The sequence below is a fragment of the Labrus mixtus genome, chromosome 13, assembly GCF_963584025.1.
Source record: "Labrus mixtus chromosome 13, fLabMix1.1, whole genome shotgun sequence".
NCBI classification, from domain to species: Eukaryota; Metazoa; Chordata; class Actinopteri; order Labriformes; family Labridae; genus Labrus; species Labrus mixtus.
This window is the reverse complement of record NC_083624.1, coordinates 28,007,349-28,025,287: the sequence shown is the minus strand read 5'-3', so window position 1 is coordinate 28,025,287 and position 17,939 is coordinate 28,007,349. Positions and strand designations below refer to the sequence as shown.

The 17,939-nt window shown below is 38.8% G+C and overlaps 1 protein-coding gene across 1 annotated transcript; it reads right to left on the bottom strand.

The window, feature by feature from the left end:
- Positions 1 to 2,838: 2,838 nt before the first annotated feature.
- Positions 2,839 to 15,017, bottom strand: glra2 (glycine receptor, alpha 2). The gene is made up of 9 exons (XM_061054610.1): positions 14,597 to 15,017; positions 13,881 to 13,999; positions 11,537 to 11,604; positions 9,943 to 10,166; positions 8,716 to 8,798; positions 7,632 to 7,769; positions 7,308 to 7,522; positions 5,063 to 5,212; positions 2,839 to 4,520 (listed from the first exon to the last, which is right to left on the bottom strand). The coding sequence occupies exons 1-9, from the start codon at positions 14,677 to 14,679 to the stop codon at positions 4,236 to 4,238; spliced, it is 1,365 nt and encodes a 454-aa protein (XP_060910593.1). The 5' UTR covers positions 14,680 to 15,017; the 3' UTR covers positions 2,839 to 4,235.
- Between the last annotated feature and the right edge of the window lie 2,922 nt (positions 15,018 to 17,939).

Genomic DNA, 17,939 nt, shown 5'->3' with positions numbered 1-17,939 from the left:
CACTTGCTTCAAAGCGATTAATAACAAGCCTACCCTGTAAAGATCAATAACTAGAGCTAGAATACAATCCCCCACCAACCGACTCTGCCCATGTAGTCCTGTGTGTTTACAGCATTTTTAAGGCAGGTATCCCATATATTACCTACACACAGTGCCTGTTTATGTGGCTTAAAGATTTAAATGGAAGCTTAATCCTCTGAATAAACCCCGAACAAAACAGCAGAATCTGCAGGTTTTTTTTGCTTAAATACTTTTTATAGACTGGTTCTTAATAGAGTGTCATATTTAGAGATGCAATTTTGGCAAAAATTGTACACCAGTGTTTTTAACTCCCATTAATTTCTCGCTTTTCTCTCACACTGGCCTTCTCAATTACTGTGCAGTTGCTATGGCAACTCTCATTTCATGCCTCTCTCAGACCTCGTAAAGCAGCCTGTCTCAATCTTAATGAATCATAGAAAAGTTGTTTCCCTCCCAAACACAATTATAAGCTGCAAATAATTTTCCTGTCATAAGCCACCATACTGAACTTGATTGCATGACGACTGTTGCATCCTTGCACATTGAAATAGGAATAATAATTGACCATGATTTAAGGCTGCAGCGGTGAAATGGATGGTACTTCCATGTGAGGATTAGTATAATTGATTAGTTTTTAATCCCTGTGCAATGAGCATTAAAAAAGTAGTTGGATGATTTATGCAGCTTTCCCAATTAAACTACCACAGGGTATGCTTTAAAATTTTACCTTACACGTCTTGAAAGAGGATCATTGCATTTCAAAGTAATGCAATGAATAGTGTGCTATATGATATACATCTAAGATAAAACTTTCACTTCTGCTTTCATAGCACCTTTGAAAATGAGTTTACAAAATGTTTGACAATCAAAGCAAAAACAGGAAACTCTGAAGGCAACACAGCAGATATCCAGACATTATACAGACACAACATGACAATTAATAGTCAGTAAGGAGTTAAATCAAGAGGGCAAAATATGTACAAAAAAACACAGCAGAGAAGAGACAGACAGATGATCAATGGTAGAGGAGGCACAAAGAAAAACAATTGAAGTCTAATAAAACAGATATAAACACATCCAACTAAAATAGTGAAAGCAATTAAATTAAAAGGTGGACATCACATTAAAGAGGCTATATGTAACTTTAATGTATAAATAATTTTTTATCGCCCATTAATAAGCGAACGGTTAACTGATGTGAAACAGTAGATGTTCACTGTCTATCTGTGTTGCCTGTATAAAAAGTTTCCCCGGGTCGTATTTTCCGCGAAAGCTCCAGAAAGTTACATTTTATGCATGTTCTCAACGTCCTCCTCTCTCTGCTCTGCTTACAGAGATCAACAGTACAAACTCATCACACACTCCCGATATAGCCAGAGGCCGCCTTCCACACACTTCTCCCGGAGACACACAGACTTTCACATGTGTATGACCACTTACCTCCTCTGTAAACATTATGTCAGTAAATATCCAGTGTTTCGCGGCCGATGATGATGCTCGTTTGTGTACGTACGAGCATGTATGACGAGCATGCGAAGGAGAGCGAGCAACAGGTTACTGGTGCAGTTTGCCAAACGGCCATGCGGTTCCGCTACAAATGCAGTATTTTTGAAAGTTACATATAGCCCCTTTAAAGCAAGGCTTTAAAAAATAAGTTTGAAGATGTGAGTTTTCTGGAAGCCTTTTCTTGGCCAGCAGGTAGATTCTACAATTCTACAATTCACTTAGCAGACTCTTTTATCTAAAGCGACGTACATCAGATAGTAAGAACAACACAAGCAAGGATCTAGAAAAAAGGGAACAATGTCAGTAAGAGCAAACGATCAGCTTTGAGTCTGATTGGACACACAGGTGCTGACAGGAAGTGACCAGAGGCAAAGCACAACATTGACGGCAGTTCTTGAGAGCTCTAATCAGTATAGAAACCATCTTATAAGTCGTCATTATCAAACAAAAACCATCGTCATTACCATCATCATCATCAATAATATGGAGACCATCATCATTAAGTTAGTAGGTATTCATGAAAGAGCTGGGTCTTTAGCTTTTTCTTAAAGGTGCAGAGGGACTCTGCAGATCCAATGGAGTTTGGAAGTTCATTCCACCACCGGGGGGCGACAGAGGAGAAGAGTCTAGTCAGAGACTTAGGACCCTGTTGTGAAGGTTGGATCAGACGCCTCTCAATGGCAGAGCGTAGTGGGCGGGAGGGAGTGTAGACCTGGATCAGAGAGTTAAAGTAAGGAGGAGACGTTTTTGTCGCTGTTTTGTAAGCGAGCAGACCAAAACACCATCAATTTTATCAAGAGCAGTTGTGGCCACTGCTATCTCTTTTAGAATGATACATTAGCATTATTCCTGTTTTTGTCAAAACTCACATCAGTTACAGCAGATGGAAAAATAAAAAAGCATCATCTTTAGCATGGATTTATAAAAGTATTCCTTTGTTTTTCTGTGAATACAATCCTCAGTTTTTCTATTGAAAAGGTAGGTATAACCCCCATTATCATGCATTAATGGAAACCCTCTGTCAGATCATATCTGTGTCACCCCAGGCCACCCAGCGATCCATGCCGTGTGTCATCACCCTGACTTATAAACCTGCTGAGGAGAAGAGACTGTGTTTGTCACATTCTTTGATCTGATCTGAGACCAGGCACAGAAAGCATTTTTATGTGCTTTTGTTTTTTTCTTGAAAGGTATCCCTCTTTTTATTTCTTATAAGAGAAGAAAACAATGTGTTCCACCTCTTCAACACATGCATGACAACACAAAACAAAGCTGAATCTTCTACTTTATCCATCACAGGAGACGTGGAAATAAAGAAAATATAGTGCACAGTCAATTTTATTGATGAAAAGACCAGTGTGTAACAGTTTTTTTTTCATTAAATAGCATTCAAGAAAGAGTTCTTCACCACAATACATCAGCAGTGTAAGGACCTTTAGCTGCTCAGTAGTGTGAAATCTGTCTTTTACTGATGTTTCAATCTGGGGAAAAACACGATGTGAAGGTAAACAGTCCTCAGCAAAGGTTGAAGAAGTACATAAAGCATTTGTTTTATATATATATATATATATATGAACATAACTTTCCCCTCCATTACAATAAATATTGAATCCGACTAAAACTACAAAACATAGTCTCAAATTCTAAAACCATATCTAAGATACCTGGAATATTTACCTGGAGTATAAATGAATTCATATGAATGTGGGCGAATGACAACACTGATAAATGCTGTGCATGTCCCCGGTTTGTAGGCTCACCTACACACTGCTCAAAACCTTCATACTTTGATGAACCTGTCACACATAGGAGTGGATTCATTCAATTATTTAAAAATGATTAAGGATATTTTTAACTCTTACTGAATAAAATTACATTTACTTTCAAGTGACATCAGTTGGCCATGAATATGATTTATATAATACAACATGTTCTTTCAGGTATCTGTTCACAGGTAGAAAAAGCTTAAACACTGCATTCGGCTCTGTGAGACCACTGAACAAGAGGAGATTCTTGCAAAAATAGAGAAGCACAGCATTTCATCTCATCTTAGCTTTGATATCTAAGGCCTCCGGTATTTCAGAAAAAATGTGGTATCCAATTCCTGAATCCAGATTTTTATCACACTGATGCCTGAAATATACGTGTGTTGCTGCCAACTGTCTGAAGGATGCATCTGTATGTGCTTTCTGACTGAATATCTTAGAAGAAGAAACAGAGAGGACTTGCCAAGACATATAAAACTGTCCTAGACATCCTTTTTAAGAAATACCCTATTAGCCATTCCAAAAGGTTTTTGGGGATCTGACTAAGCTACATTATTCTTACAAATTCATGGAATGTGCCTTTGTTCCTTGGTTGCACTGACACCATGGAAGAATTATTTTAAAAAAACATTGTTTTGTGTTCTCCAGCATGTTGCTATCGTTGACTTCAAACCATTTATCCAGATTTAGTCAGGAAACACTATGCAGCAGTACAACATCAACAAAAAAAGCATCTTTGTCCCAAGAGCTGTTCATGTAATCTGCACAAGAGCATCGCCTTTTAATGCATAAACATACATACATAATCCCTGAAAGAACACCTCCATAATCACCATGGTCCTCTCAATGCACAGTCTCCTATCTCATCTCATCTCACTGTGCTTTCTGAGCATTTCTCAATCTGAGAAATGAGAAGTAAAGGTTTATCACAGGAAGAAGTCTTTACTGTTTACTGTGGATGTCCTCATGCCTGATGATCTTGTAGGTAACCCAGTAAAAGACATTAAAGATGAGGAAGGCCAGAGGAAAAGCAGCCCTAGAGATAGTGTCTATCCTCTTGGCTCGGTCCACAAACTTCTTCTTCATGGTGTCGATGTCTTTGGGGACTGTCGGTGGAGGGTTGGGAGCTGGAGCAGCATTCTGAACAGCTGAGCCATCCTTCGTTGGCAGACACTGATTCGTGTTGTAGCCAGCGAAATTAAAGCGGCCCTCATGCATGTCATCATCCTGGAAAAAAACATCCACATGTGAAACAGTGAGAGTATGCTTGGGCTTTTTAAAAGGCTGCAGTTCAAATGTGCTTTGATTCTTTATGGTCACTTCACTTTGAACTTTCATAACATGCAAAGACAAAATCTATCCAGGTAGCCTAATGCTAATGAATGGTTAACCACTTGAGTATAATGTAAATCTTATGAAAGCATTGGGAATAATTGGGATTGTTAAATTGGTTTTATGACATTTAGTCAAGTAAAAAAAGTCATGCCAATCCATCCAGGAACAGTGATCCCTCTATGATAACTACAAGAATCCTTCCAACCCCAGAAATCTTCTACCCTTTATATTTTATGTAAGTCTTCAGATATATTTTTGTAGAGATTAGCGTATTGTGTATATCTGCCAAAAATTCAGTTCTATAGCTACTGAGAGATTCCAGTCAAGACAAAAATGTGCTGCATCTGACCAATTGACCCTGCTATCCAGAGAGCAACAACGCTAGTAAAAAGTTAGGTAACCAAACAGCAACCTTGTAAACTTTGAAAGCCTACCTTGTGATTCCTCCTTTGTCTTCGCCTCAGGCGAAGGAACTCTTTCTGTTGCCTGGAGACAAAATTAACCCCAGCATATTCCAGCAATGCAGCAAATACAAAGAGCAGACACACAGCCATCCAGATATCAATGGCTTTCACGTAAGAGACCTAGGAGAGAAAACAGATTTCTTTTCTTAGAACCCCAGGATGACAGCATCAGCTAACAGTTCAAGTGCAGTATGAAGGTGTGCTTTGACTTTAAATATTGGTATACACCTTTCTGTATTCATTCTGAGTCCTGGATCTTTTAGATCTACAATTATTTTTTTAAATATTGATTTTTATGCGAGTTGGAGCTCCTTAATTATTGTAATTAGAATTATAAGTGTTTGCCAACAAGTATATTTGAGCTGCCAGGAATGTCAGCAATTGCATGGACTTACACAGCGGGAAATAATTGCTGCTTTAATTATCAGTAGAAAGGCAACAGTAGCATCAGTACCTCTAGCACTGGTTTTGATCTGTTTTCTATGAGCAAACAAGAAGACAATTGAGAGCCTTTCCTGCTCATCAGTGTGACCCGCTAATGTCATGACGGCTGATTAGCATGTGAAGAAAACAACTCAGCTTTTTCAGGGTACATGAAGCATAGTGAGTTATGGTTGTCATGGATCTAGCCTCTCAAAGGCTTCTCTTTAAATATTTATAGGTATACATGTCTTTTATGAGAGCCTCTGTGACATGGCTGAGGCATTTGGTGCTGATGTGGAGAGTGATTGATCATCAAGAACTGTTCTCACTGCTCACTATACGTATGTGCACCACAGTTTACCCTGATTGAAAATAAGCTAGCACAGTATCAACATTGTCAGTAATGTACCAACATAATCAGTACTGTGATACAAATGTTTAATGCAGGGTATATTCATGATGTAAACACCACTGATCCCACCCAAGTACTTCAAACAGTCATAAACCATCCCACATATATTTCACTGATTGCTGGTTTGTCAACTTTGTGTTGATTTCTATTTTGGCTTCATACTTGTCTGAGTTTTGACTCAGTTCTCTGTCTGTCAAATATTGTCAGCATGTCATACTCAGAGAAACAAATAACACACAGCGCACAAATAATAGTATAATCTTATTCTGACTTTTGTATACATGCTAGGAATGCCATCATATACAGCTATTGAGAAATAGTTTATTTGCCTTTTAAATGTTTTTTAGTATCCTATTATGCACATTTAAAAAAAGCAAATATTTATCTATGTATATTTAGACATTTTTATACCCAATACATTATGCCATGAAGGATACATAAACAATAATGATTAGGTGTCGTGCTGATGCTTTACCCTGTTTTATCTTTCAACTTTAATTAGCATTTACACGATTAATATTATCTGTCATGAAACCTTCCTGATCCCCTCATTCAATGATTCATTTTTTCTGGCTTGGCTTTTTCCTTTTCGTGCCAGTATTATCACCTGCCCACCAGTCCTGCTGACAACTCCAGCAGTATTTGCACTGATCGACTTTCACTAGTGTAACTGCCTTATTGGCTTTTGCACTTTGTTAAGCCGGGACCACTGCTTGATTTCCTGACTTTTACTCTTTGTTTGCCCCTTGCCTGGTTTGTTTTTCTTTCGTGTCAGCCTCCATGTTTTTTTTCCTTTTTCTGTTTTTCTTTTTATCAGAACCAAATGTTTAACTAAAACTGTGAAAGTATCAAAAGTTGCAGTTTTGGTCAAAGCCCATACTAAAATATACCAGTTAATTTTTAAAAAATATGATTACAAACAATACTTGTCTAGTCTTGCTTTAAGCTGGTCGACATCAGAAATCCTTATACATATTAAATATGTAAAAGTAATGTGATTCGTGCCACCAAATCAAGAGAGAAAATTGTGTTATTTTCTATAACAAAGCTGCGTCTGTTCCCGGTTTTTGATGTTGGAAGGGTTTAAACTCAACCTGCAACAACATAAAATAGCATGCCAAAAAAAATCCATTCATATTCCATTTATGTCTGAACATCTGGGTGAACCTTATAGTTTAAGCATGAATAATGTGCCATTATTTATATTATTTTGTAATACTATTTTTCCCAAATGCGTACAACCCTTGGTGCTTTTACGTTCCTATCTTTGCACCTTCAGTAGAGGATTAAGACATAAAGATTTGATATTAGCGTGGCGCGCCACATATCAGATGTGAAGATTTAAAATATCAGCTGATGAAACAACTAAACAAGGCTAACCTTTGGAAGAGAAGCTCTAGAGCCTGAGCTCTGGGTGGTCATGGTGAGCACAGTGGTGATGCCCAGTGCCACTCTGGCAGGAGCAGCATCCATGTTAATCCAAAAAGACACCCATGAGAGGATGACAATGAGGAGGGAAGGGATGTACATCTGGATCAGGTAGTATCCCATCTGTCGCTCCAGATGAAATTTGACTTCAATGCAGGTGAATTTACCTGTTAGATAACACATGTTTGATCAGTTACCAAATGAGGAGAAGTGACAGCACTGTGAAATACAAACACGTGTGTGTGTGTGTGTGTCTGTGTGTGTGTTTTCTCTCACCAGTGTTGTAGTGTTTTGTACAGTAGCCTAGCTCCTTCTCGTCTCTCATAATGAACTGAGGCAGTGTGAGCCCATCTGACACCTGCACCGCACCATTCTCTAGCCACTCGAAGACCAAGTCATTCATGGTGTAGCCAACTAGAGAGAGAAAGAAAAAAAATTAATTAAAAGAAGTAGTCAATGTTCATGTGACAGGTGAAAAGATAATTAACTGATAGGCTACACAAGCATTGAAAGCTATTAAATAACTGGTTTGCAACTATTCTAAAATCTGATAAGGGTAAACAGATCAGACATGAATAAACAGTAAAACCTTTACATACTCAAAATGCTTAAAATGCTTGAACAGTGTGTATTACGGTACAATGCATACTCCATCCTCTATTGTTAACTGCAATAGAGTTAATCTGTGATCTTCACAGTGGTCTTATTCTGTTCTGAGATCGATTGCTTCTGTCTCCACCAACAAGCAAAGTGAAATTGCAACATTTTCCTCAGTCAGCAAAAGTTTTCGGTGACAAAATGTTACAAAATGACTCGTGATTATTTCTCCCATTTTTCAGGTATGTTACAATTTTTGAGTGTTTAGCTAGAATTATGGATAGGTTAAAGCTGAGTTTAGCAGATAGTTGTAAAGCAGTACTGTGAGGGTTTGTTTGCTAGCAGAGCCCCTGCTGGTCAGTGAGGAGAACTCATGGCTTTTTTGTATTTTGAATATTTTGTAAACTATGAATTTAGAGTGAGTAATATTTGAAGAAATTATATTTAAGTTGATGGTAAATTCTGTTTATTTTATGGTTGCTATGATAGCGCTTACATCTCTACTCTCTCTCTTCCTTCTAATAGATATGTTGGGCGGCTGTGGCTCAGTTGGTAGAGTCATTGCCTCTCAACCAAAAGGTTGAAAGTTCAATCCCCAGCTGAGCAACATGTACATTGCTTTGGATAAAAAGCATCTGTTAAGTGAATTGTAACGTATGTTAATTGCTGTGTGCTTTAAAAAATGGCTACAGGCTACAGGTTCCTCTGTGAAAAAATGATTTCATGATTATTTCACCAGATTTTTCAGGGGCGTAACACTTACAACTTTCCAGTTGCATTGTACATGTCTGGACATCCATCGGAAAGTTCTTCAGATCCATTGGGCAAGACAGAATCAGAGTCAACCTGAGAAGCAAGACAAAGAGATACAGTAAGATACATTGAATGGACTACATCAATTTAACTTTAAAGTAATTTATTTATTAAACCTTGATCTAGTGGTTGGACACATGAATTGAAAATCAAATGCTTAAAAAAATTAAATCCCAGTCAGTCATTCCTTTTTCTTTTTCAATCTCAGTATTGTGTGCTTCTTTCTCTTGTGTGATACCCTGTGACATATCATGTAGGACTCCCTTCAGCAGGTTCCTATCACGCTTTCATTACTGCAAGGGATTGTTTCTGTGATGCATTGTGGTCCACGGTCCTCTCTCTGTCTTTTCTCTCAGAAATGGAGAAAGTGGCTAACCACCTTTCATCTCTCCCGTTGACCTGCTCTGCCTCCACACCTGAGCACCGCTCGGCCTCGAGCCGCTCCATAAATGGACTCAAAATTGATCTGCTACATGTCACATCAGAGCAGAGAAAATTGAATGCGGTGAGAGATTGAAGTTATATTGAAATGAAATGAAACATATTTTCATATCTTGCACTTAGTTTTGCTAGAATTTTGAGCCTCTAAAATGTCATCCATCATGAATAGATTGCATTTTTCAGGCTTGCAATGCTTTTACAAAAGACCGGTATTCTTGGTGTGGGGAAACCAACATGAAAAGGACTCCCACTTCCCTTTGGTCTCTTAACAATGCCCCTGAGATTAGTATGCCCTCTTCCAATCAGTCTTCCCTTATTGAAAATCTACATTGCGCATGGGGATGTACTGTAGTTCAGTGAATAATGCCTTTTCAAAGGAGTGATTGTGATGAGATAAAATCCATTTAAAACTGTGTCTTTTACATTGAGGCTCTTTGATGTTTGAGAAGAAATGTAAGAAAAGAAATAAGTGAACATGCCCTGGGGTGGTCTATGCTTCAGAGCTTTTGGTTCTCTACAGCATCATTTTCAACTGAGCTCTGAATCCTACCTCAGCTACAGACCTCCAGTGCCCAACTCAAACCTATTTTAGTTATATTCAGTTAACTTTTGATTTATCAATTCTATAAATAACTGATTCAAATATTGGACAGAACTGCAAACACTGTGGTTTTGTGTGACTGAAAACATTTTGAAAAACTGTTTACAATGTCTAATATTATGATAAACACTTCACCTTATACTATAGAGAACCGTCCCATCTTTGAAGATCCGTAGCAGCTTGTTGTCCGTAGTTACATCGTGAAAATTGGCGCCTTTCTCATTGGCAAAGAAGAGGTCGGGCTTCCATATGGAGTCCAACATGGAGGGGTCCAGGTCGAGGGAAGAATCTGGGTATTTACTATAAGCTAGTCGGGGGTCATTCCACTTCTGCCGTAGGAAGATGTTCACTCTGTAATCCTGCAGAGAAGACAAGCAGCTTTGCATATTTTATAGAGCAATGGTATTGGTTATGTGAAAGAGTGTGGACAATCTATGATGTCCGTCTTTTATATCATTCATTCTTTGTATGTAGTAATTGGAAAGTTGCATGGGTTATTTTAGGTCTTCATAAAGTTTCTACACAAAACTGCATCTATCATGGATAATTCAAAAAACGACATGCAAGCATCTGTACCAAACATATGAAAGTCAAACACGTGTGTTTAAGGGTATTTCTAGTTAAACTACTATATTAGCTGTATTTCCTGACTTGGGTACAGTTCTAACATACTCATTATTTTCTTGTGTTTCTCTTTAATGCTACTTAATCGTAATTCACTTTATCTCAAAAATAATTATTTCACTTCCCACTTAGTAATTTACAATACATTTCTTTAACAGCTACTATTTGTAATGAATTAGTTATTATCTTGTGCTAACAAAATATATGATCAGTTAAAAAAAATATAACATGGAGAATGAGCAGAAAATGAGTTCCGATGCAGACGTAATATATTCTATATAATTAAGCATTTATCCTCTTAAATGTCATACATGTGTTTACACGGCCAATTTGATGATTTTCTGATGTTACACTAGTACTTGAAGAACATTGACCTTATAATAACGTTTCATATTAATCTATATTATGTAGGAGTCATCATAGAAGCTAATGATGATTTTATAAGATGTAGGGGCTGATGAGGAAAGCTCTTGCAGTGTAGTTAGTAAACTGAGCTCCACAAAGCTCAGTTTCTCGTTGTAATTGATATGTCATGATGATGAGAGAGCCTTATGTTGTTTGACATTTCATCAGCATATTGGCGGTTCCAAATATTTGCCTGTGTGTCTAAAGCTGTGTAATTCCTTGGCAATCTATGAGCTGCAGCTCCTGCACAAATTAACATCCTTCATTCATGATCTAAGTGGTTATTATCGCTCATTATGAATCCTTTGATCGTGATGGGTTTCAATGCAGCCTCACAGGTTTTTATATTTTTACCCCTCAAGCAATTAGACGCCTTCACACATCACATTTTGAAAATCAGTTTGTTTGGACGCACCAACCCCCCTTTTCACTGTTACAGGAGGCTTAGCGGTTAAAAATTACTGTAAGTATTATTTAACATGGACAATAATATGTATAAATGGCATCATTGGAAAATAACCTAATAGTAACTGGGATAACCAGAAAACAAGGAACTCATTTATAATCACTGAGCCACATGGACCTGCCAATAAGCTCCTTGTTGGCATAAAACAAAGAAATAAACAAAAAAACATGATGAATACGTCTTTAGACCTGAGCAGGGGTCAAAAGAACATTTCCAATGCAACACTCAACTCACCATTGTAGTTTCAGCTATAGAACCAAAGCTGTTGATAAATATGTTGCAGGTAACATTAACTGGTGGACCTGCAGGTTGAGGGATAGATAACACATCGACAAAAAGTTAAAAATCAGACAAATTTCCAAAGAAGGAACTCACCATAGTAGTGTCTGTGACAGAGCCGAAATTGTTGATAAAAATATTGCATGTAACATTTACAGGGGGACCTGTGAAGGGGAATGACATGAGAGGAACACACCTTAAACCACATCATCAAAGATGCCTGACCTGGAGCAGTGGCGACGTACGATCTGGATGTTTGGGTCGGTTGGCAAACAATTTGTTGTTTTACTCCGTATGCCTTCATGCACTAATAGACACAAGCACTATTTTTCTATAGAAGAGCGGATGGGTTATATGCTGCAACATGTTCAACACAAAAGATCATGGTAGGGTTTGAAACACACATCGCCTTGCATAACCTTCCTGGACTTTTACATATATTACAGTAAAATGATTGAGAACTTCAAAATGACTAATTTGAGCTTTTTACTGTTTGAATGGAAAAACAAGAGCATTTTAATATGCAGATATTTGTTACATTCTCAAGTCTGCAAAAGTCAAACTTTTAATGACATCTTGCTTCAATCAATATAGGGTAACTATCTTATCTCTTCAAGTGATCTTTTGCTGTGAACATACTTTTAAATTTATTTTTTTGTCTACATCATGTCTTTCTGAAATGCAGAAGATGATACATGCAGAGTGAAAAAGGCATGCACACATACTGGCAGTTATTTAGAGATGCAATGTTGATAAATTCATAATCAATGAAAGCAAGTTTATCAGTTTAAGGGCAAAACTACCAAAGATACCCTGGAAACAATGTCAAAAACCTGTGTTTAAATGACTGATCATTAACGACAAATTATTCACCAATGGCGATAATTATCAACTTATCCAACTCCACAGTGATTAGTTGTTGTACCTAATCAGCATTTTATACGCAACAGTGTGAGTGAAAGGAACCCAGCATGCTTCACTGAGTAATATCATTGTTAGGTCTGAACTGCAAGACAGGTTGACAAGTTTTACCATTTAATGTCACAGAAAGTATTTTTTTTGTCTCCCTCTTGTAAGTGTATAAGCTGTGTAAGCCCTTCCCACTGTCCTTCCCCTGTGCTTTCCTCATCAATATTGCATGGCACTTGGTATTAATATTTGCCTCAGTTTGTAGTCAGGTTGCTACATTTAACAGCAGAAGCAGAAAAAATAAAGCAGCACCTCCTCACAACAAACTCAGCACGAAAATCTAGGTCAGCCTTCAGAAAATACAGTTCAACACTCTCTTCAAAGTCTGACGAGCAGGTTTGCAGCCAACATCATCTGTTTGCATCGCAGTGGGTTCATAGAAAAGCGTTTTGTTTACTAGCTAGAAGATTCTACCTGAAGCTTTACCTGCCCTAAAAAACTATGGATAATACCAATTTAAACGGCAACACTATTCTTTCTGCCTGTAATCCATGTTTGCTTGCGTTATCAGTATTAAAAACAATTGCTTTCTCTTCAACCCTCACGTGAAAGTGCCAACCCTGTGCCAAACAGTCCGCCCCCCTCCCCTCTCCAAGTCTATTCCAGCAATCTTGTCAACACTTCCCCTCAGATGGAGAGGCAGGATCTGGGCCATGCGTTTGCTGAAATCCTGCAGAAATCCTCAGTCCCTGTGCTACACTGGCTGGCTGCTTCAACAACTACTGGAGTCCCCAAACCCCCCCAACAAATCCCACCCCCACCTGACCCTGGCAGAGTGGCTTCTGGCCTGAGCCCCATGCAGGCTTGGCCAGCCCTCTTCTTGCTCAGCTCTGTTCCAGTGACAGATGCTGTGTGTGTCCCAACCATCACAGCAGCTTCTACACAGGAAGTCAGTAGCCTGCAGCCTTGCCACAGGGGCACCATCCATCATTTGTCCTGTCAAGGTGGCATCCTTGTGATATTTACACTAATCTTTTTTATTTCTGAATGATCACTGAGTGCAGATATGGATTATCTGACATAATTGTATTTACTAATGGACGCAAGCATGTAATGTCACGATGAAGGGTTAGTTTGGGATTTAATACAAGCCAGGAAAAAACAGGTTACTGTCATCTAATGTGATTGATTGTTCTTATCAAAGACACTGGCAGCATCAGATAACATAAGGTAATAATCAAAGTCTCACAGATTAAGTGATAAGAGGGATAGCAGGATTCTGCAAGTAAATGTTGGCAAAGGTTCATTTTTCTTAGTTTTCGGTAAAGATAATACTCATTGTAAAGCGAAGTATTACAGATATCCAAATAACAGGTAGTGATGAACAAACCTTTAAAATTCGGTCTGATTCGTGCGTCATACCCGGACGTGCGGCCCATGAGAGAGTCCAGAAAGTCTGATGGAGACATGTTGGATGATCTGGAATCGTGCTCCTTAGCATCCACAACTCTGGAACAAACAAACTCACACAGTCAGAGGGAAAAATCACTTTATCATGCTGAAGTCGCGTCTGAAAACTGGGATTTAAACCTTATCTGTCGCCCAGCAGCTGCCCGGGAGTGATGGGCAAGCACGGAGAAGCTGGGGAATGCGTTAAAGCGCACACATGAATCAGGCGAATCCGGTGTGATTTTGACGTCGTAGGCATCCCTTTTTTAAAGTAAATAGCTATATTTCTGTCTCATTATGAAAGGTTATTACACATATATTTCAACAACAATTTGATGTGGGATTTTTTTTATGACGCCACAGTGGAATAAAAAAAATCGTTACGTCCGTAATTGTCACTATTATAATTGTACAGCAAACAATGTTGTACGTCATATATATTTTATGAATATTGCAAGTACTCCCAAAAAAAATCAAACAGTTGAAAACACACAATAACTTCGATGAAGCTCTGAAGCAATAACCAACTTAGTCTTCAAAGAAAGCCCTGCTTATTTCATAATGTTTCCTTAATCAGTGCTTAACTTCATTATCCTATTAAGGTTGATGGGCTATATATATATATTTAAAATGTAAAAACCGTTTTAAGTGGCCTACCTGAAGCTTGTCTCCGTGAAATATGTCATTAAAGCTGCAAAAATCTTTATAAAGCAGCGATTCATTCCTGGTGCTTTTCCCATGTGCTCACTTCTTTATTTCTTCCTTATGTTTACATTGGTCAAACACATAATCCAAATAGGAGCTCCGCTCTCTTCCTGGCCAGGTCGTGGGCGTTTGGGTGTTTTTGTGTCACACAAAAATACAGGAGACATTCCTCAACACAACAACAGATCATAGTTTAGTTTCTCGAAACTCCAAAGGATAGAGTTCTCGATGCCGAGGTGTGGAGAAACATCAGATCTGTGGAAAGTCCAAAAACGCGTCGACTTGACGCTTCCTGCGCTGTCCCTGAAATTGAAGCTCGCTCCGTGAAGACAAACCCGTCAGCCAGTGTTGTTACTCATGAAGTGAGATATCTGGCAGGTGGAGGACCGTCCTCTGTTGAGAAATGGGAGTGGAACGCCTTTTTTCCCTCATTTCAGCACTTGGACAGCTCCCGGCTCCTTTACGCGCAAGCGCAGGGCTTAAAAGTGGTATACGTGAGCTGGTTTTTAATCAATCCAATAACCGAGGAAGGTAATGATAGGAAACACACTCAAACATTGTGTTCAGTGGCTGTTACATAATGAAAGGAGTGAGTTTTAAATGTAACAGCCTTCTTTCTCACGAGAGGGCGCGCGGCTGCGCAGCAGGATCAACTGGCTTTAGAGATGTTTGATTTTCTTCTAGCAGCTTAATTAAGATTCTCTGGATACTTCGGGGAGTCTAATGCAAATTTACAACCTCTAGTGCAAATGAAACTTGGAACCTTACGTGTCGTTTATAATTCATGGATGCATCTGGGGTGGAATCAGAAATAAACAGATTAATAGACTAGTATAATTATACTTTTTGTCTGGTTTAGTCTGATGTCGATGACACTTGGATTTTTTTTTAAGTGTAGTATTGACTTCCCATCCTTGTCTGTTTCAAGCCACCGCCGTCCAAACTCAGATATGAAAGGTGTAAACAAAAGACGCACTAGCCAGAAGCCGCTGGGAGAGTATTTGGTACCTCGGTTGCCCTGGAAACAGATTTCCGAGGCACATCGTTGGAAAAGCTGAAAGGTCCTCCCAGAGCGAGACTAAAGAGCTGACTGACTGACAGAGACACAGACGAAGACAGCAGGAAATGTAGCCTACTGCAGGTTAGCTGAAGCCCAACGGTGGAGGAATGGCAGGTTTAATAGGCCACGACACAGATGTAGTAGGCTAATTATTATTCACTATATGTATAAGCTGCTGGTATTGATACAGTATAGCTGCAGTTTGAGGTTGTGAGTGGGATGAGATGCTTCAAGAATGACTCATTCTGCATTTGCTGTGCAGGAAACAGCTAAACCTGGAGAGAAACAAATATTTCATTCACACCACAGCCACCTACAGGCACACTGTGGTGTAGTGAGCTCAATACTGTGACATGCTATGGGCAATATTACACCTGAGTGTGACACTTTGTCACTGACCAGGTTCAAGATGATGCTGGCCCATCTCAGACGGAGGAAGAGTCATCCTCCTTCTCTCCAATTAGCAGTGTCACATTGCTTGTGGATGTAAATGTTTGACTTGCTGTTGAGTAGGTGTAATCAGAAGTCTTGTGCAAATATATTCTTGTCATGATAAGAAACAACTCACATAGTTTGATATGGGTGACTTCAATGTAACATAGTACCTGAGCCGAGGGAAAACTACCTTTAAAAACAGAAAGTTGCTTTAAAGACAACATTTTCTCACCTAGAGCCAAAATCCTCTTTGCTCTCAAGTGATTTGCCCCCGTCTCCGAGACAATTCCACACAGCTTGTCTGTGCCTACCAGAGCTTCAACTGGCCATTAGTTTCCATAAGGAAAGACTTTGGGCCAGGTGGGTCACATAGTTAAAGGCGAACAAGTGTCATTAGGGGAGAGAGAGCAATACTGTACCCCTCTCCCTCTTTCTCTCTGTGTGAAAGGAGGGAGAGAAACACTCCTTTTGACTAGAACAGTCTGTCTCTTTATCCAGCGGTTTCCACAGAGCTGTTCAAATTAAAGGCTCAAGACAGGCGAAGGCGTTATTTTAAATCTGCCCACACAGAAATAAAAGAGATTGGTGGCTATATACTGCCTGTGTTCCTTTTGGGAATTAAGGGTTTTACATCATTGGATTTATTGTTTGTCTTAAAGGATTTGCAGCCCAATTTATTACTTTGAAATGGAACCCAAAACCTTTCCTCTTTTGTGTCCTATTTTTATTTAACACCCTAAAATAACTATATATACTAACAGGTTAGTATTTGCATCTAATGTTTTACACAGACAAAGAATGCAGTAACAAGCTTGATGCACCATAAAGTCCGGTCTGTTGTTATTGATTCCTATAAATAAGTGAGGAGTTGTGCGCTGACCGGAGAGCTCACCTGGAAACAACATGCTGACTTTACCTCCCGAATGCTTATGTGCACTGGACTGGAGACAACTGAGATCTGCAGAGTGTCTATTGCCCAATCGATTCTTTGTATCTTTATCCAACTTAATGACTTTTTCGCTCTATAATTCAACTCATGGAGCTGATCCTAAAGCCTAGCAGGGGATCCAGGGGCGTAAGTTGTGGTGGAAGCTATTTTTTGATGAGACAAAGCAACATGCTGGAGGAGGAGGAAGAATGCAGAAAAGGATTTAATGAGTGGATTTTTTGAAAAAAGGGCGGATTTTTGAATTCTCCAGTGCCACAACAGCCAACACACTTACCATAATCTCTCTGTCGTAGCAAAATGAGGCTATTCTGAGGCCTGTATGTGGCACATAGGGGAATGATAACAATGTTAAGATGATGCACACATTCAGGCAGAAACACAGGTTTGTGGATATGATATGTGTTTGATCACAAATGCATATTTATAGAGAGCAGAAATTGCACACCCTTTTTTTTGGTTAAAATTATATAAACAGAAACTAAAATTTTATTTTCTATCATATTATGATTGAGCAAGAAGAAGATTTAACTCTCTAAACACTTGCAAATTTGACCAATCATACTTTAAAGATAACGGTTCAAATACATGACCATAGTATAATTGAAGAGGAATAAAGTTAACCCAAAACATGGCTGCTCTCTCCACAGGTTTTCTGATGTGACTGAGCAGGGGCCCCGGTCACAGTCATGCATACATACAAACGCACACGTACTTATGCATGCGCAATCACAGACACACACACACACAGGCACTCACACAAACACGAAACAAATCCAGGAGTTATCTCTTGTCGAAATAATGAAAATGCATGTGAAACATTCTTTAAAATCAAAATAGCAGAATATACAACA